Source organism: Protobothrops mucrosquamatus, unplaced genomic scaffold, assembly GCF_001527695.2.
Source record: "Protobothrops mucrosquamatus isolate PMUCROS unplaced genomic scaffold, P.Mucros_1.0 scaffold95, whole genome shotgun sequence".
Classification (NCBI taxonomy): Eukaryota; Metazoa; Chordata; class Lepidosauria; order Squamata; family Viperidae; genus Protobothrops; species Protobothrops mucrosquamatus.
In genome coordinates this window covers 1,506,909-1,527,734 of record NW_015386470.1, presented here as the reverse complement: position 1 = coordinate 1,527,734, position 20,826 = coordinate 1,506,909, and the positions used below count along the sequence as shown (strand labels likewise).

Below are 20,826 nucleotides of genomic sequence, written 5' to 3'. Positions count from 1 at the left end.
TCCCAACCCAGTTCTGAGAAGAAACCCAAATAAGTTTGATGAAAGCCTCTTGAGAGACAATGAAAACTATTAGAGAAACATTAAGGGTCAACTAACTATATTTCGCTCCACTGGTTCTCTTTGTGTTTCTTTTTCCAAAATGGCATACTTTGATATAGAATTTAAAAATTATATCTAGACATTTATATTTTAGGTTTTACATATTTAATTTTACGTATTTAATTTTATCCCTTGTGTTGTTATTGAAATGTGATGTGAATGTGCCATACAATAAATATAGAATTAGCACTATCCAAAAAAAAAAAACCTTAGCCGAGTCTCTCTCATTCTCTCTCACACAGACACACACACACAACACATACCCTCACACACACTCACAAAGATCTTTCGATCTTAGTATTAGAAACAACTCTGGCATAAATCATTAGCCAGAATTGTGGAAAGCTTTTCTCTGACATGATGCAGAGTGCTGTACAAAAGAAGGTCAGTGTCCATTACATAACGCAATCTTTGAATTCCAGATTGTGAAAGAGGGTGCTTCTTTTACTATGCAGATCAATAAGGAAGCAAACTAGTTTAGAAATTAGACAAATTTAATTTTCATTACACTGCAATGATGCGTCATATGGAAATATTATTTCCTGAGTTTATCCAATGCTTTCACAGTTAACCATGGAGTATATTACAAGTGTAACAGTAATTTAACAGTACTTAAAAACCAACATTATTAAATGTACAATATATAAAAACTTTAAGTGCAGCACCCAGTCTACATGTTTTTATCATCACTACTCACTAATTTAAAAGTGTATAAAATATAGAAAATATATTTAAAGGCAGAATGTGAAGTTATTTGACAGGCAAATTTTGGAAAATCTCATTATCCTTCTAAAGTTGTTGGATTTGTATTCCTACTCCTTCGGTATTAATACTGATCTTCAAATATTAGATAATTCCTGCTTTATATAATGTACTGGCCTAAATTACCAAATTTTGCTTTTTTAATGAATTTCAATGATATTAATAGTTTTCCAAGGATTTGTAAGATGTTCAGTTCCTAAATGTAAGTTTAAAATGACTATTGTAATCATGGGTGATCACATGAGAACTTAACCACAATAGTACGCTATAATTTAAAATAAAAACCTAAATTTGTGGCCCTAAGTTGTACTGCCATCCAACATTACATGAACTAGGTCCTCCAAAGTTCAAGATATAAGACTGTTTAATTGGTATTTACTGTATATGTATGTGTTTGTGCATTGCTCTCTCCCTCTGAATATGTATGAGAGGCCTAACATTAACGGATGAGCTATTATTTGCAACTGATAATGGAAAAATATTTATCTGGCTATAAAAATCCCTTTCTTCACTTTCACCTTTATTTCCTTATATAAGATAGACTGTGGAATATATGTATCAACAACAAAAGCTACTCCAAGTCTATGCTGATTTACCAAGCTCTATGGATCTAGCTCAGGGGTCTTCAAACTTGGCAACTTTAAGACTTGGGGACTTCAACTCCCAGAATTCCTCAGCCAGCCAGGGCTGACTGAGGAATTCTGGGAGTTGAAGTCCCCAAGTCTTAAAGTTGCCAAGTTTGAAGACCCTTGATCTAGCTGCTTGGCTACAGAGATAAGAAAATTGATCAACATGGCACATACTTAAATATTTCACAGTTATCAATTAAGTGCTCCTCCGGATCTTTTTCTCAAGCATTCAAGGTGACCAGAAAAGGGAAAGGCCCCCATGGGTGCCTGTGTTTCAGCCACTTCTTCTATTTTCAAGTTGAACAGAAGCTGTAATTATTTTAACTGCAATGGTCTCCAATAGCAGATGCAGAATAACGATTCAAATGATGACTCAAAAGGCCAAGGATGATGGACTGGCACCAAATCCTGCTGTTTAGTTCCATGCTTAACAGTATGGGAACAAATCAAGGTGGTATTTTTTTAAATGCACTAATTCCTTGTTTTAAAGATAGCAAAAGGGAGGTTTATGCTTCCTTCTCTGCCAAAGTATAGCAAGGAGACCATTCTTTACTAGCTCTTCACAGCACTTTCATGTAATGTATCCTTTCTGATCAAAGGAAGAAAGGAAAGAAGGAAACTCCAGATTAAATAACCTTCATTCTTAAATAGACGTCCCCATAATATTACAAAGGGTAACAACATTAGAAGCAACCCCAACAGTAATGAGTTACTATTCATGTCCTTTGAAGTTTAATTCAAACTGTTAAATAGACAAAAAAAGCTAAAAACAAAAAAAGGCAGAACAACGAAATTTTTCTAAAAGAAACCTATTCCAATTTTTTGTGTGACTGCAAGTAGGGACTTGGAGTTGTAAAAGTACTGAAAGCTCCCTCAATGCCCTTTAAATTCAGCCTTCTATTAGTCACAAGGCTTGGCAACAAAGATGTATCCTCTGGTTTTGGAGGACAGTGTGCAAATATTGCCTAAGTGGTTTGTTACACTGCAACAGAGCAGCAATTTCATCTAAGAACTTCACAGAACTCAAAGCATTTATCCATTTTAAAAAAAAAATTCCATCATTCCATCGTTCTCCTCCAAGGTTCTAAAGTTTCTTTGTTGTAAAGAGAGGGCACTAATATGCTGATCAGTGACAAGTGCCTTACAACAGTTATAACCAAAGCTAACCTTGGATTAACAAACATAAAATGTACATTAAAGAGCTGCCTGAGGAGCTGGCTGGAAGTCAGTGGATTTGGTAGCCTGAGCCGTGGCTCTACGCTTAGCCAGGCGGGATTTAGAGGGAGGAGAAAGCTTCATGGAGCATATGGCCTGTGTGAGACTTTCCTGTTCTTCACTGAGTTGATTTTCATGCTGGGAGAGTTGGCGGTTCAGAGCAATGGCTTCAGCAGCAAAAAGAGTCAACTCTTTTGTGCTGCTGTTCCTGCGGGGAAAATTGAGAAAAGAAAATTAGTTTAGACCAGAGGAACTAACAATCTAATTGTGAAGCCCATCGGAAAAAGACAAGTTGTCTCTTCATTATCTTCCTTATAACCAAGTTAGTTTTGTGATTCATCTCCAAACAAGAAGTGATGGGAACAATTAGTAGCTCTTCAGACACAAGAAACAATGTTTTCTGGGAAAGTTTTACCAATTCATTGCAGCCCTTTGCTTTCTCCCGAAATTCCTCTGGTTGCAATGGATCCATCTTCTAAGCCAGTGCTTCTCCAACTGGTTTAGAAGATGGGTCCATTGCAGCAATTCTGAACCTTGGCAACTTGAAGACTTGTGGATTTCAATTCTCAGAATTCCCCAAGCAGGATGGGGAATTCTGGTAGTTGAAGTCCACACGTCTTAATGTCACCAAGGTTGGAAACAGTTCTAATCACTTTTTCAATTCATTATGACAAACCTCCAGAAAAACTTACCTTTGAAGAACTTGGGGTGTAGGCAATCCTCTTTCAGAAGCATGCTGAAAGCAAAAAAAAAAAGTTGCAGTGTAAGTGAAGCAACCCTGGAGAAAAACTTTACTAATCAAAGGATACTCAACCTTCACAGTTCATTACTTTGAACACTCTTCACATGTTAACAGTGAGATGTTATGTTGACTGACTAGATATTGGCAATTACAATGTCCAAAGAAACGTTCATTAAAGAACAATACATTTATATTAATAGAATTTGGTTTTTCTTGTACCAAACAACCCTTTGCGATTCAAAGGAAAACTTTTAAGTACTCAGTAATCAAGAATATTTGTAGATATAGGAAACCAATTGTAGATCCATCTGTTTTACTTAGCTAGAATAAGAGAGGTTGAGTGACTCTGCACTGGGAGATAGTTTGTAGTTTGCCATTAGGGATCTGGACTTGTGTGGTATAAGACAGCATCATTATTTTCACATTTTTAGCCAAGATCTCCCCCCCACCACCACCACCACCATAGATATGGTTTTGATGACAGCTGTTTTCCGATTATGTTATTTTGTAAGATTTGGTTCACATGCATAAATGGCATATAGAAATAGGGGGCACCACTTACGCCTTGTACCCAGGAATGTTCTTGAACCTGGGCAGCGCCAAGCCTCAGTTTGGCATCACGAACCAAGAGCTTTGAGATGAGATCTTTGGCTTCACCGGAGATGCTGGACCAATCCTTGTCAGGAAACTCATACTTGCCTTCCTGGATACTCTCAAAAAGCTTACTCTACGGGGAAAAAATATATATTTGGGTTTTGCTGAGAGTTCAGAATTAAAATTTCATTTTTTTTCTGGTCCTCTTTAGAGCTCCCCACCACCGCCTCCCACTATGCAGATGAAACTTTGGAAATATTTTTGCCATATCTTTGCACTTAAATTCCTTCGGTTTTATGGAAAACTGCATTTCACTGTTTTTCAGAATACTGTTTTTAAATATATTTACAAATATTTTTGAATGGGTTACAGTTTAAAAAAATATTATTCCCTCTCTACATGCAACAGAAGCCAAACTGGGAATCCTAGGAAATGTAGTATGGAGAACATGATCTGAATATAAAACCTAAACATTCATTATGAGTTTATAAATTCAAACTGAAACAGTTTTGAAAATAGCTTTAATTGCCTTCATTCTTCAAGTCTATAGATGTCTCAGAAGATATCCAAATAGTTTTAATGAAGCTCAATCAAATAGGCTACATCAGGAGTGGGGAACCGTGGCCCTTTTATGACTTGTGGACTTCAACTCCCAGAATTCCTGAGCCAGGGATTCTGGGAGTTGAAGTCCATAAGTCACACAGGAGCCACGGCTTCCCACCTCTGTGCTACATTATTACATGTCAAAAGTATACGGATTACCTGACAAACTTTGCAGACTTCTCCCCTGTCCCAGCCACAGTCTGTACCACAATTACCCACAAATGGAGGGTAGCCACTTAGCATGATATACAAAATCACACCTAGGCTCCAGAGATCGCATCGCTTGTCATAGAATGTGGCTTCCTCTGTGAAGACCTCCACCACCTCTGGTGCCATGTACTCTGCAGACCCACACTAGCAAGAGACAGAACTCATCTCAGAAAGTTGCAGAAAGGAAGCATTCACAATACAGGAAGTCCTTGCTTAATGACTGCCTCGTTTAGTGACTGCTCAAAACGTGTAAATAAACAGCTTTGTAACCATGCCTCGCACTGACTACTGTCACAGCATCCCACGGTCGTGCGAGTGCCCTTCCCACTTTTCACAACCTGCTTCCAACAAGAAGAGTTAATGGAAGTAATACTGCAAGTGGTGGTCACATGATATCTCACTTAATGACCAGTGACTCATTTAATGACTGGATAGGAAGTGATTCCATAAGCCTGATGTGATTATATGATTTTCTGCTTAGTGACAATAGTGCTTTCCAATGGAGCTGCCGGTCCCAACTGTGGTCATTAAGGGAAGCGGAGCTACCTGTGCCGTTAATATATAACTCTTTTTGAAAAGGCGGATCCTCCCAAAACCCTGCATGCAATACACATTGTTAAAGTTAAATGCACTATAGGGAGTCTTCGACTTACAACAGCTCACTGAAAAAAGTGACTTGACCGGTTTTCACATTTTACAACCCTTGCAGCATCCCCATGGTCACATGATCAAAATTCAGATGCTTGGCAACCGTTTCACATTTATGACAGTTGCAGTGTCCCGGGGTCACGTGATCATCTTTTGCGATCTTCTGACAAGCAAAGTCAATGGAGACGCCATCGACAAACTTAACAACTCAAGGGGGGACATGATAGCAGTGTTCCAATATCTCAGGGGCTGCCATAAAGAAGAGGGAGTCAAGCTATTTTCCAAAGCGCCTGGAGGCAGGACAAGAAGCAACAGGTGGAAACTAATCAAGGAGAGAAGCAACCTAGAACTAAGGAGAAACTTCCTGACAGTGAGAACAATTAACCAGTGGAACAACCTTCCTCCAGAAGCGGTGAATGCTCCAACACTAGAAGTTTTTAAGAAGAGACTGGACAGCCATTTGTCCGAAATGGTATAGGGTTTCCTGCCTGAGCAGGGGGTTGGACTAGATGACCTTCAAGGTCCCTTCCAACTTTATTATTATTATTATTATTATTATTATTATTATTATTATTATTATTATTATTATTATTATTATTAAATGGGGCAAAACTCAGCAACATAAATTTTGGGTTCAATTGTGGATCTTAAGTTGAGGACCACCTGTATTCCAAATTATATGATTAGTAACATCTCATAGCTATTTTGAGTGACTATTCTTTCTACACAAAGCTGGCAGAGTATTAAACCCAATGCAGGAAATCCTGCTGCTTTTAAATCAGTGTCAGTTTAGTAGCCGGATACTGGCAGATGCTGAAAAAGTCCAGAAGGATGGAGGAAGGAGAGGATGATCTAAGCCAGAGATGTCCAATCTTGGCAACATTAAGACCTATAGATTTCAATCCCCAGAATTCCCCAGCCAAGATTCCAAGCTTGGACACCCCTAATCTAATCAGTTATATACAAGTTACTCTGATTATTATCCATTTTCTTATAGATATAAAGCAGTTATCTCTGGAAATTTAGTCTATGCAACTCATTCAGTCTAACCCTGGCAAATAACAGATTCCCAGACCCAGGCATGCTGTAGCATAAATCTAATTCATATTTGTAATACAATACAAACTGAACGTTTTTAAAGCCAAGACTTTTTTTTTTTTAAGTGAGGGCATCATTTCACACTTTATGGAAATAAGCATAAGATTGCTGGTCTGCCTCCCACAATCCTGGCAATAAACTATGGCACAGTTGCTGGGCAACAGCAAGAATTATGAGGAAGCAAAAATGAAATTGAGAATGTTAATTTGTAGATGTCTTGGTAAAGAGTATTTGAATATATACACAATTTTAAAATGCTTTTTGCGTAGTAACAAACAGTTGGCTGGGTGACACAATTTAACCTTGCAGATTTTAATTAAATGCAAATATACCCATTATCATCCAAAACCTCTGCAAGTCAAGTTCTGGGATGGGAAGGGTTGGGTCAAGCAATGCATATAAACTCTTTTAAATACATAGTTTAAAACTCTTGCAATTCTCTTTGAAATGTCTTGTCCAATATGAAGTGACCTAGTTCTGTTTCATATTCACTCATCATTTCCAACGTTTAATCTCTCCTGAACTTTTAATGTTTGGTCATGAGTTAGAAGGAGTTCTGGAGAAACATGTACAATGAAATACATTCCAGGGATCTTATAAGCCCAGGATTCCTTATCCTGGTATTGCAACCATCTAAATCAGTGTTTCTCAACCTCAATGGCTTTAAGATCCCAGAAGTTGAAGTTCATACATCTTAAAGATGCCGAGATTGAAAAATACTGATCTAAACAATAACAAGAAAACAAGTAAAAGCAAAATCTGAATTCTTCCAATGTGCATTTTATAAGGAATTATTCAGAGACTGAGATACCCAGTATACTTGTTATATTTTGTTTTTGAAAATAACTGATCATGTTCTCTCTTCTTAATTTTCTAGTAATTTTCTTACCTAGCCTGGATAATGGTTTTATTTAGTATGTGTAAGCCATGCCTTTGGAATTTGGCATGTTAATATGAGGCTGTTAATAGGTTAACTGTCATTAATCACACAAATAGTTTCAATGTTAAACATATCTGAAATACATTACAAAAGGACTGTTCAATCAGTCCTATTATATGGCATTAAATATGCAATTCTTGTTGTCTACAAGAGGATGAATATGATCTAGGAAAATAAACCAGTTCGTTTATAATTTTTCTTATTTATTTGCACTCTCTTGTGTACACTCACAGGGACTTGATATATATGTAATTCTGCTTTTGCATACTACCATTTTCAACAGTCTTTAGATTTCCTGCTTCCTGGTTGATTCCACTCATTTTCTTATGCTGCCCCTTACTGGATGGAATTGCCCACAACAATTCTGTTTTCTGTCAAACTTTGCATCCATTCAAGGAATATTTTGGAACAACTTTTTCTTGACATTGAAGTACATAAAACTGAATGCTTATCCAGCTTACACCACATTTATTTCAGCTTCAATCTGCCCATCATCCAATCGGGGCCTCCTGCTTATCAAATGAATATATATAATATTTAGCACAAATAAAGACACTTTGATGGGCCCATCATGTCTTTCAGAACAAACAAATACAGTCTGCTTTTTTAAATCAATATTTTCTAAAAGCACAGCAAAATTTTGAGAACTTATTATACTAAGACTATTTAATCTACCTGCTTGAGAGGACTGCTATGGCAAGAAAGCATAAAAAAACTATTTCTAAGAAAATTATGTATGAAGTTGAACAATACCCACATGAAGACTAATGTCAAGATTTCCATGATCTTATTGGGACCTATTTTCTTATAATTTTCAACCTTGAGAAATGTAGCTTATATTTTTTTATTAGAGTTATTTGCATCTATAATCCAAAACAAAAAATTGCAAGATATTGTCTAGAGACTCTAGAACAGGCATGTCAAACTCGCGACGTCACGTGACGTTGCGCGACGTATCGGAGCTTTTTCTCCATTGCCGGAAATGGGGTGGGCGCGGTTTTGGGATGACGCGTCCGGCCCGTGGGCCGGCAGTTTGACACTCCTGCTCTAGAACATGCAATATTGACATGCTTGATATTTCACTCTTTGCAATTCAACTAACATCCATCTAGTTTGCAACTAAACTCTGCAGCACAACGTATTGAATTGTTGCCCTATGTTCTCACATCAAAATACAGGAGCCTACATACCGGAGTAGTCAGTTCAGGAGTGGAGATTGGAGTGCATGCACTATTGAGTTTCACCCCACTTCCAAGATCAAAGTCACAAATTTTTACAGGTGATACCTGAAATGGAGGAAGAAGGACAAACACATATAAGTCAAATCACCGAGGAAATAAATCAAGCCTAATGAAAAGTAAACAGGTAGAATTACAAAGCACCGGTGCACCTTATTGGGAGATTCACAGAGTATATTTTCAGGCTTCAGATCTCGATGTGCGATACCTAAAAAATAACACAGAAAGACAATGAGTCATGTCCAAAACAACAATGCCAAAAATAGAGAAAATATTTGCTTTCTGGTGTTTGCAGCAGCTACTAATTCCATTGCACTTAAATCATATTTTAAAGTTACATTCAAACTTTGTGAAATATTCCTGGATATTTTCCAAATAATTGTACAGGAGAAATAATAAGCATTAGAATAATGGCATTAAAAATAATATTAAAAAAGAGTTCAGCGGGACGCTTTAGCTCTTCACATGAATCTGGAACTCCCACAAATTACATAGTACAATCCAGGCATTTAAGAAGCATTTCTAACATACAAAATGAAAGGTACTGGCTAATGGACTATTTTTTTTATAGCTCTTGATAAGAGATGTATGTATACTTGTAATACTGGTACCCTTTTTAAAGAACAAATAACAAAATACGTCCCCTTTATAAACTCTTCATGTTTGTCAATACATGGATACCTGCAATCACTGGCTCCTTCACAGCTAAACCAGAATTCTAAAGAGTCCTGAGGAGCGATAACATAACTTCTAAAGTCAGTGCTTGCCTTGCATTTCCACCCACACATTGAGTATTCACATCTGTGAGAAGAAAACCTATGAATCTAAGTTTCCAAGGGAACTGGAAATGTATAAGGATGTGTAGATCTTCAAAAGGACAGTGTTCTTTTTTCAGAATGTTGACCAAAGCATTTGTTCAACTGGGAAACAAAATGGTGCCCTGCTTCTAACCAGAAGGCAATGGGGTGATTGCATTATATTGTGCAACTGTTAACATTTCTGCACAGAAATAGCAGCCTGTGTTAGTGAAGCGAACTCGGGCACATTCATATAAGATGACTGCGGATGAACTACATAGGCTTAGGCCACTGGTGTTTACTTTTGGTGTCGGTAAGAAAAAGCTGTGATAATGGAAGGGCAGGCTGGCTTCAAAATATTTTGTAATTGCATTTTCAGTGTTCCCGCAACTGCACTGTCCTCTTCATGCAGATATTATAGATGTGTGGGAGGCAGACTCACTTCAAATTTAATTATACAGGGTTGTTGTTTTTTACTGGCCACAGATTACATAGAAAGAATCTTGTGGATTTAAAAACTTTTTTTAAAAAAATTGAATTTATCACCTGTACCACTAAGTTTCTCTGTTAAGGTAACGTAGTCAGCAAAACTTACATTACTTAGATCTGTGTCATTAGAAATGACCATTTACACAATTAATGACTCTCCAACCGATGGCTTTCTAGCTTGCACTTAAATACATCTAGTGGAGGAGAACCACGACTTCCCTTCATAACTGGATCAAGTTTCAAATCGCTCCTATTCTTATGAAGTTTGTTTCTAATATTCAGCTGTATTTCTGCCTTCCAAAACCTTGAATCCATTGCTCCATATCCTAGAGAAAGTATTGACTTTCTGAGTGACAGTCTTAGCTATTTGCAAAACTCTACCATAATCTTTTCTTCGCAATTCTCATTTCATTCTCTTTCTTTATTAGACTTCATTTCTATTCCCCAATCATCCTTATTGCTTTTACTTTTCCTCGTTATACTGACTTTAAATTGTTATTATTAATGAATAGCATGGCACGACTGTACCATTCTCAATAATGGATTGGAAACTGGAAACTTAAAGTATCTTTACAACCTTATGGTAACCAGGTTGGGTTGCACACATAATTCTGTATTTGTTTTAAAATAAAAAAAAAATCATCCATGCTGCTTCATAACCCAGATCTGTTGCCCAGCTTCCTCCAACATACCTGCTTACAAGGCATGTGGGCCACCTTTAAGCACAAAGTAATGAGCATTATTCATTTTCTCCAAATCCCCTATAAGTGTCATTTATACTGAATCATCATGCCTACGCAATAGCTCAATAGGGACTATGTGCATTCACTGTACCTCAAAAGCCAGCAACCACAGTGTCAAAACCCTTATGCTATTTATGCTAGAAAAAGGCATCCAAAATGGTTAAACACAGAAGTATACTTAATTTCATGTTGATCTTTTATGTATACAAGCAAACCTTGCCTAGCTGATGGCTGACAAGCTTGGCAATGGGAACGTCTTATGTTTTTACCTTTTGTGTGCAAGAAATTCAAAGCGCAGGCAATGTCTCTCACCACCTGGCTGGCCTCCCTCTCATTAAAGTGCTTTTGCTTCTGTATATGAGTCAGGATAGAGCCTATAGAGGAAAGAGGGCAGGCAGATGGTTTTTTTTTTTTAAAAAAAGGCAGTAATACATTTAGGCAAAACATCTGAAGACACCAAACTCTATAATAAGCATAGACATATTAGGGACAACTAAATTGCCCAGGGTCCTATCTCAACAAAAAAAAAATAGCAGCAAAGGTAATTACTGAAGAGAAATTGATTTTAGAGCCCCCACATCACAGCTCAACAGGTTAGAAACCATGCGGACTGGTTTGTTTTCTTCAGAAACAAGTGTGACATTTACTCCAAAGTTGCTTATACAAGATTAACTATTTTAATCGGGAATGAAAAGTTTAATCTAGAGTGTTCACATTTTCTGAACTACCCCCCATCAAAGACTAATTTTGAATAACATGTGGGATATACAGGTTTTTTTACCGTGATATTATATATGATACTTTGTCACTGCAAGAAGGACACATAATCTGTTTCCTACCTTCATATTTTTTAAATCTGTGACCAGTTCTCCAAACTAAAAACCACAAGTCTTCTGCCTTTTACTATAAGGTAATTCTTCTAAGCGACTTCAATTTGTTTTTTAAGAACCACCCCAATATTATCTGGATAATATTTCAGCTTCACACATGAGTACAATAATAATCTTTAAAATAGGCTAGGAATGAAAATCCAAGCATTATGTAATATAAGATAAAACTACATATTTCTGTGAAAAGTTTGAATTATTAAACTAATGCAGGATCAATGTTATCGCAAAGTTGGGGGGGGCAGAGACAAAGGAAGGGGGATACATACTTACCTCCTCGCAGTTTTTCAAACACAAGGTAGTATCTTACATTATCTTCAAAAAACTCTATTAATTCCAAAATGTTCCTTAAAAACAAGGCACAGATGATCATGCTAAGTCTTATTTTATTAATACATCAAAAGGCACAAGTATGCCCAAAAGTGTTATTTGAAATATTCTGATGTTTCCAGATAAACAAAAAAATAATCACATTGGTCTAATGCTAAAATCAGCAGTATGAATATGTTTCTAAAATTAATCAATATCTTTAATAAATATGAAAAATAATTCACTTGTTTTGTACTCTCTCTCATTCCCAGGCATGCATTATTAAATAACTAATAGGAGCCAAAAGGAATTGAACAATTTTGGTAGAGGCAGCTATTTCAAGTTTACCTTTTTGCCCAGTTCTGCTTTCTACGCATATACCAAGAATAAACAACTGCTGCAAATCTTATTTTGTGAAATTTTTAAGATAAGAGGTTTTATTAATACTGTAATACTTACTTATTGCCCTGACACTGATACAAGGTTTCTACCTCTCGAAATACCCGACTCCGACTATGTCCAGCATTTTTTTCAATTATCTGTTGCAAAAATGGAAAGGTTTTTTTTATGAAAACAATTCTTGCAGAATGATTATTGCATTATATCCAATTCTGTCTGCCTGCCAAGACTGGGCTTTATTGACACATCAAAAATCACTTCTTGCACCATTTTACAGATCCAATCAACCGTACGCCCTCCAGATGAGCTTTCAGGAGCCTTCATGAAGCATTGGGAAGTAAAGTGAGGGAAATTCCTGTTGCAGGAGCAGAAAATTTTGCATGATGCTGAACCTTGCCACTGACATGGTCTTTTAATTTTAATACGTTGAAGAAGAAAAAACAGAGCTAGTATCAGGTGGGGAACTATGGCCCTTTTATAACTTGTGGACTTCAACTCCCAGAATTCCTAATGCTAGGTCAGGAATTCTGGGAGTTGAAGTCCACAAGTCATAAAGGGGCCATAGTTCCCACCTCTGTCCTAGTTATTAGTGTAGTTAATAACTGGCTTCTTGTAGGAAGCTTTCATAGAGGAAATCACATTTTTAAACAATAATGCTTTTAATCAAAAGGAAAATTGTGATGCTTTCCTCACCTTAACTGCATATTCCTTTCCAGTCTGCAAGCTAAGTGCTCCCTGTACCTTGGCATAGGAGCCTTCACCCAGCATCTCTGCAGTGAGCTGGTACAAATCTGCCAAATAGTAATAGTAAGAATACTCCCAAATATAGAAGGAATTAACGGTAGATAGTTCAGTAAACTTAGTGCTGATAATAAAATAAAAACACATTTGCTAATAAACAAGAAAAAGTTCATCAAGAAATTAAAAATGACAACATGGGAGAAAAGTTTTTCATGTGGAAAACATCACTTCTGAAAGGTTGGGATCCTCTCTATTTTATCTTGCAGATTTTAATTGCTAATGGTTCTTTCTTTTCAATTATCTTGGAATAATATCAATGAAATATGAAATCATGCAATGTGAATTTCAACTATAGGTAATCCTCACTTAATGATCACAATTGGGACCAGCAATTCTGTCACTAAGTGACCTAGTTGTGAAGTGAAACATGACCACAAGGGACTTACAACATCAGTTCAGCCAGGACCATTAAAGGAATCACCTGTGGTCACTGAGATAACACATGATTTGCATTTTTACTGCCAACGTCTCCATTGACTCTGCTTGTTGAAAGCTGGATGTGAAGTTCACAAATGACAATCATGTGATCACTGGATATTGCAATGGTCATAAATGTGTACTGGTTGCAAAGCACCTGAATGGTGATAATATAACCTGTAATAGTGGTAAGTTCAAGAACCGGTCATCAACTTATTTTTTCAACACTCATAATTTCAGATGGTTGCTAAATAGAGCTGTTGTTAAACAGGGAGCACCTGTATTTTGTTCTTCTACAGCAGGGGTGTCAAACTGCCGGCCCGCGGGCCGGATGCGCCATGGCAAAACCATGCCCATCCCACTGCCAGCAATGGAAAAAAACTCACGACACGTGACATGACGTTGCAAGTTTGACACCCCTGTTCTACAACAAAGCAAAACAAGGACAGTACACAACAAGTAGAAAAATGTAAAAAGTTGTTCTTTTAACCCAGTGTTTCCAACTTTAAGATGTGTAGGCTTGAATTCCCTAGCAAGCCATGCTGACTGGCTTTCAATTCTGGGAATTGAAATCCATGCATCTTAAAAGTTGCTGTGATTGAGAAACACGTTTTCACTACAAATCAAAGTGCAACACTCTTACTAAACTAAACTAAGACTACCCATAGGGCAGGGGTCTTCAAACTTGGGCCTTTTATGACTTGTGGACTTCAAATCCCAGAATTCCTCAGCCAGGGTGCCTGGCTGAGGAACTCTGGGAGTTGAAGTCCACAAGTCATAAAAGGCCCAAGTTTGAAGACCCCTGACATAGAGGATTGATAACAAGTAAACAAATCTACACAAGATCAAAATTACACCCAAACAAATTCCAAGCAGTTATAAATCCAACCTTCAAACCTTCCAGGGAAATGATCTGTAGCTCTTGTTCTCTTTTTTTTTCTCCTTTTGCCATTGTCTGATATGGGAAGAGGCTGGCTGTTGATTATCTCTACACAGCAGAAAAAGTAGAGCAGATCACTTGTTTTTATTTTTTTACAGCAAATATGTGAGAGAATAATATGATTTCATACTCTTACATTTCTAATGTTCTCTTTTTTAATCTAGAATTTATTTTCTCTCCCAATGTAAACAACTAACGAGAAGGTAACACTATTTTCAAGCAGAGCGGCACAACAAAATAACAATAAGAAACAATGTACTTCTGCTGTGTAGCAGCATTAAACTGTGGAAACAAAACTACCCCCCAAAGTGTTCAGTGCATCAATTACAAAACATGGGGTGCCCATACAGCACATCGTAGATCCATTTGGAATAGTTCTTCACCATTATTTTTCACCATTTCAATTGTTAAAGCCAAGAACGGGACCAACTTTTTCAGACAATGTAAAATAATTAAGAGATAATGCTGGGGATGGAGGGAGGGGGGGAGAGAATTGGCTTTGTACCAAGTTTTATCAACTCCAGGCAATGGAGCTATATAAAAGTGACTGCATGAATTATAGTGTGAAAAATCAGCAGGAGCCTTAAAAAGATATTTGGAATGCAAAAATCCATTCAGCAGAAATAGTACTGTATATAGTGAATAAAAATCTTATGAAAGTCCAAAAGGATAGCAGGAAAAGTGTCTGGGGATTTTTGTTGCCACTTGATTCTGAACTTTTTTAAGTTAACGGTGGTATAGTGTGAGACTTTCATCCCTCAAGGTGAAATGTAATTTTTGCTGAATGTTCATTTGAATGGATTTTTGTATTCTGAAGGCCTGCCTCCATTTTAAAGTTACTGAATTCAACTTGTACTAGTGTACTAGTGTTTTGAGGTTTATTTTCAGAAAAGAAAGAAGTTTTTAGCAAATGTTAAATAATTATTTGTTTATTAAGTGAATTAAAAAGTGTAATAACTTCCCCATACCAAGTTAATAGTTTGTCCCACTCAGGAAATTACTGTTTTATTCAGTTCTGATCAATCTTGGTCCAAGAAATATATTTCTTCTCTACAGTATCTATACTGGGCCAGCAAGTGTAGAGACTATTTCAATCAGTTTTTCCCATCTGACACATCAAAGGTTAAACACTTTTCTTTCACACCAGAAAAAAAGCTTAACTCATTGCTATATCCAAGTTGTGCTCAGACAACAAGTGTTACCTTTGCTATTTATTCTGTGGTTTCAATCAGAAATGAAAGACATATCCTTGTATGACCTATAATTTCCTAAATAGTTTCTGCTAGAATGAACCAGAATGACCTTGCCATTTTTTTTATGTGTAAGATGGCAATCAATTGTTTTACTACAATGTAATTATTGTACCACCTTCCCTTCTAACTTATCTTGTAGTAGGTTTGCTTTAAAATTATATTAAATGAGCCTAAGAGCAATTGGCATTCATCTTCACAAAATTTCTAAGGAAACTCAAGGGTGTTAGTAGAGCCTCATCTGGATTGCATTGGGGCTGACTCTTAGAAATTGTATGGACAACTGTCCACAACTCTGACCTGTTCCCAGCAGCAACCCATAATGCTTCCAATATTGCACTGGCAATGAACACATTTATTTTTCTTGCCCATTGTCTTCCCTTCGTCTTACGCCCTCCTCAATCTTACCAAGCATAGCCATTTTTGTTACTCTATCATTTGCTGCATTATATGTCCCACTGATTTAGCTAATGCTTACTAAAAAAACAAACAAACCAGAACCATACAAAATGAAGACTTGAATTAGCAGACCTTGACCGCTAGTTTGTAACAAAGGAGAAAAAAAAACATTTGGTTTCCTTTGCTGCCATCTAATGGTTATCTAGACTTTTGCAGTACTGTACACTTTGCGAAATTGGTATTCTTCAAAATATTAGGCAAGGTGTGGGTGGCAAAGAGAACCACTGCTTCCTGTGTCTTCACTATGTTTATGCCTCTGAGTAAACTACTTTTAAGCATAATTATATCAATCCATTCCATCAGAAACAAAAAGACTTTATATAGTACGTTTCCACATTTTCCAACATCTACAAACACTGATAGAGCAAGCTACTATATAAATAGGGAGCAAACCCCATACTCATTTGCACTGAGTGTGCAAAGTTGTACCCAATCGGATAATGAAACATCTAAAAGCAAACAACCAAACTCAGACAGAAACAAGGACTACACACCAATAGCACTCTATTGAACACTTTAAGGGCAAGATGTACCCAGAAATAGATCTCAGCTCAGTGGTTTAATATTCAAAGCAGATACCTGATTTATGCTGGATGGGTTTCACTGAATAGAAGGCTGGTGGAGCCTGGCAACACATTTCATTCATAAATGAACTTGATGAAGGATTACTTTGTGACTGTAAGTAAACAAAAAAGTCTCTATTTAGTTCTCCCAATTAATTCTCTCCGTGCTCACTGTGGCCTATAAGATGGGATACAACAGATGGCAATCTATTCTTTATTAATCTAAACAAAACATTATGACTTGTTTGTTGTTGCAGAATTACTGTATATGCACATGTAAAGTAGACCCACAGCAAAGTTTCTGTTCCCTCCCTGTTCATTTCTTCTCTATCTCATGTTATATATTTCTAAAGGATAGATATCTTCCTAATGTTGTTAGCCATATTCAGTAACAATACAATTTATATTAGTCATGCCATGATTCTATGTTGGTGGCAACAATCTGAAACTATAATAGTCATACTTCAAAAGTTCACAAATTCCAGAAGAAAGCCAAAATATTTTAAATTAACTTCTACATTACTTGATCTTTAAACTGCTCAATATCTATCAAACATACACTCAATATCTATCAAAATATATATTGTATATTACTGAGATAGCATAACCTATTCTATAAACACAAAAACTTCAACTTCCGAGCATGATTCAAGATGCTGGTCCATCACCTATAAAACCCAACATGGCATATAGGGCATGGTCACCTGAGGCACTACCTGTGTCCCATAGTATCTGCCCAGTCAGTTTGATCTAACAGGTTTGGCATGCTCTGGGTTCCATCAAATAAACAATGCTATGTGTCAGGACTCTGGAAATGTGTCTTCTCTGTAGCAGCACCTGCCCTCTGGAATGGGGATCCCCACAAAATTCAAATGGCTCCCTATCCACTGCTATTCCAAAGAACTTTAAATAGCTGGCTCCTCACCCAGGCTTTTGATGAGGATGACTGATGCCATTTCTTCTTTTTGGTTCCCCTCCAGGTATCCTTTCTTTGCCTTCATTGTGCTATCTTGTACATTATTCTTTAATTTTGTTCAATCAAAGTAACAGTAGCATTGATTTCTATTCCTGAATGTGGCTTAACAATTGTAAGCCACCAGATTCAACTGGGTGTATTGGGCAGCATATACCAGTACATTTTATATTTTTATATATACAAAAATGTGAAATCTCAGTAGCCAGTTTTTAGCTAGTCTTGGCACAAATGGCCAGATTCAAATGACCATACTATGGATATACAGGTAGTCCTCGATTTATGACTACAATTGAGCCCAAAATTTCCGTTGTTAAGTGAGGCATTTGGTTACGTGAATTTTGCCCTATTTACAGCCTTTTTTGTCACAGCTATTAAGTGAATCACTGCAGTTGGTAAGTTAGTAATCAGGTTGTTAAGTGAATCTGGCTTCCCCATTGACTTTGCTTGTGAGAAGGTTGCAAAAGATGATCCACATGACCTTGGGACACTGCAACGGTCATAAATATGAACCAGTTGCCAAGCATCTGAATTTTGATCACATGATAATGAGGATGCTGCAAAGGTCCTTAACAGTGAAAAATGGTCATAAGTCCCATTTTTCAATCCCATTGTCACTAAAAACAGTTGTAAGTCAAGGACTACCTGTATTAGGTGAAGGTCTAACTCTCTGGAAAAGTCTACAATGCTGAGAATGGTGGAAGGAAAGAGAAAAAGGTGACCAACAATAATGTGAATGGACTAAATTACAGCAGCAATGGACACATTGTTGGAAGACCTAAAGACTAGATTGGGAACAGAATATCATGGAGAAAATCTATCTATGTGGTTTATTATAGTTGATTGCACAATCAGCCAAATGTTTAGATTGCATTTGGCATTTATTTCCACTTATCAAATCCTTCAGAAGGACCTAGATAAAAAAAGCCAAATCTAGTCTAAACATCTGGCTGACTATGAAATATTATTAAATACACTACAATGTGAAACCATAGCTGCCAGTTTGTTAACTGGTGTTGGTCTTCATACACATCAAGTTCTTCCCAAGAACCTAGGTTGACATAATATATCAATTCAGTATATGTGCACATCCAACCAGTGTGACCTTTTATAATAGACAGCTGGAAATGTTGTCAATGCACAAATCTTCTAAATACTGTCCAATATATTTTGGTATGATACCCAGTTGGTACTACCACAGCGGGGTTATGCCATAATCTTTCGACCCTACTTTTCAGATCTTGATACTTTGTGAATTTCAATTCTATTCTACTATTCCGGGGGTATTGCCACATCAATTATCCATAGTTTCTTCTTTTAACCCCAGTTAAATCCGATATGAACCAAGACTTTATCATTTTTTATTTGAAACCCCCACAATATTTTAGCCTACTCATTTTCGACTACTTTTTAAACAACCATCATTTTTTCATCAGCAACACATAATTTTAGAGATGTTCTGTTGAACAGAAAAAGTTAGGTCTCGGATATCTATCGCCAAGGCATTATCTGTGTTACTCTATCTTAATATTTGTATCATGAGATGATCATGAGTTCATTAAACCTGCTTGAGAATTTCTGCACAGTTATGAAATTTATTGAAGGCATAAGTAAGGTGCAGTGTCATCTAAAAGATGGCATCAGTTGATAAAACTTCAGTTATATATTACTGAGTTTCCAGAGGTTTATAGACTTCATGATGTCCAAACACATTTAAAGCCAAGGTACACTATAATAGTTAGGCATTAGGCAAGCATGACATAGAAATTGCTTCTCTCACTTTATTTTGCAGTGGAAAAATCTCTGCTGGAATAGTACGTTCAGTTCTGGTCACACTTAAAAACCAGACATGAAGCAGCTGGAAGGATAACAAATAGTCTGATAAATGAGACATACAAAGCTTGACTGAGGGTGCACCGCTCAAAGAAAAACAATGAAATAAAGATTTGAAAACAGTTTTCCAAAGCATAGTTAACCTTGAAGGTTATATTTTTACTGGCTAAAGCAACCCCAAATCTAGATAGACTATTAAGAACAATTTGAGAATATAAGCATGCTGATTTACAGTATTTATTTTACAATATATACAAAATATAATATGATAATATGACAAGTCTTCCTCCTCCCTTGATGTTTAAATTAAGTGCAACATTTTGTTGGCCAGACTTAAGGAATATTCACTGTAGTGGTAGTCCAGGAATATAAAACAATGCCCTCAGGAGGGGATCTCTTTCTAGACATGTAACTTAAGAGTCTTCTCTCCCTATGTGTATGTGTAATTTGTCTGTCTGTCTCCCTCACTCTTTGAAGAAAATGAAACAGTTTTGATTAGGATTTCTATTTCTATGTATCATGAACCTTCGTTCAGCTGTAGTAGTCTCTGGAGAACTCATCTCTAAGAATAGAAAGAAAGAATATTTACAAGATTTCCCCCCCCAAAGCTTAACTATAACTTTTTAAAAAATAACATGGAACAGGGAAACATCAAAACATCCAAGTGAACCTAAATAGTTCTAACACAAACAACTGGATGTTCTTTGCATTTTACCGTAATGGGACTAGGGAAACTCTTCAGGTCCGAACTATTATTGGGCCTCATCAAAGTAGACATCTGGAAACAATGAAAACATCAGAATTAGCCCCAACCTTTAGAGAACTCTTAATATAGCTGAAATTCTCAGAATGCTATCTCCTTAGATGGAAACCCCAAGATTTGCAAGATAGCATAAAGAAAATTGAAGATAATTTTATTCCATTACTGGAAGACATAGCTAATACAAAATTTTACCAGATGATTTATACTGTGTTATATCAGTTCTTGATATTCATTAACTTAGAGCTTAATAGAGATTTTTAGTCTTTTAAAGCAGTATATGCAATTATTTATGTTTAATTAATGATGTCCTAACCTCCATGAAATTTTTAAAACCTTTGTTCATTCATCTATAATTTCTTCATTCTTTATTATCCTTTTAATATTATTTAGATACCATCTTTAATAGCTAATAAAAATGCCTCCCC

At 36.5% G+C, this 20,826-nt stretch overlaps 1 protein-coding gene across 1 annotated transcript; it reads right to left on the bottom strand.

The window, feature by feature from the left end:
• Positions 1–2,681: 2,681 nt before the first annotated feature.
• Positions 2,682–20,416, bottom strand: MKNK1 (MAPK interacting serine/threonine kinase 1). The gene is made up of 13 exons (XM_015812564.1): positions 20,354–20,416; positions 16,849–16,945; positions 14,510–14,608; positions 13,096–13,193; positions 12,463–12,542; positions 11,968–12,041; positions 11,077–11,181; positions 8,931–8,986; positions 8,731–8,826; positions 4,804–4,998; positions 4,010–4,174; positions 3,398–3,441; positions 2,682–2,913 (listed from the first exon to the last, which is right to left on the bottom strand). Exons 1-13 carry the CDS (start codon positions 20,414–20,416, stop codon positions 2,685–2,687), a joined length of 1,401 nt encoding a protein of 466 aa, XP_015668050.1. The 3' UTR covers positions 2,682–2,684.
• Positions 20,417–20,826: the final 410 nt, after the last annotated feature.

Excerpts from the sequence above, each read along its gene's own strand:
- MKNK1 (XM_015812564.1), bottom strand. The coding sequence starts at position 20,416 with ATGTCTACTTTGATGAGGCCCAATAATAGTTCGGACCTGAAGAGTTTC. Across the intron at positions 12,042-12,462 it reads TATCAGTGTCAGGGCAATAA|GAACATTTTGGAATTAATAG; the intron begins GTAAGTATTACA and ends CTTGTTTTTAAG. Across the intron at positions 4,175-4,803 it reads AAGTCTGCAAAGTTTGTCAG|AGTAAGCTTTTTGAGAGTAT; the intron begins GTAATCCGTATA and ends TTTTCCCCGTAG.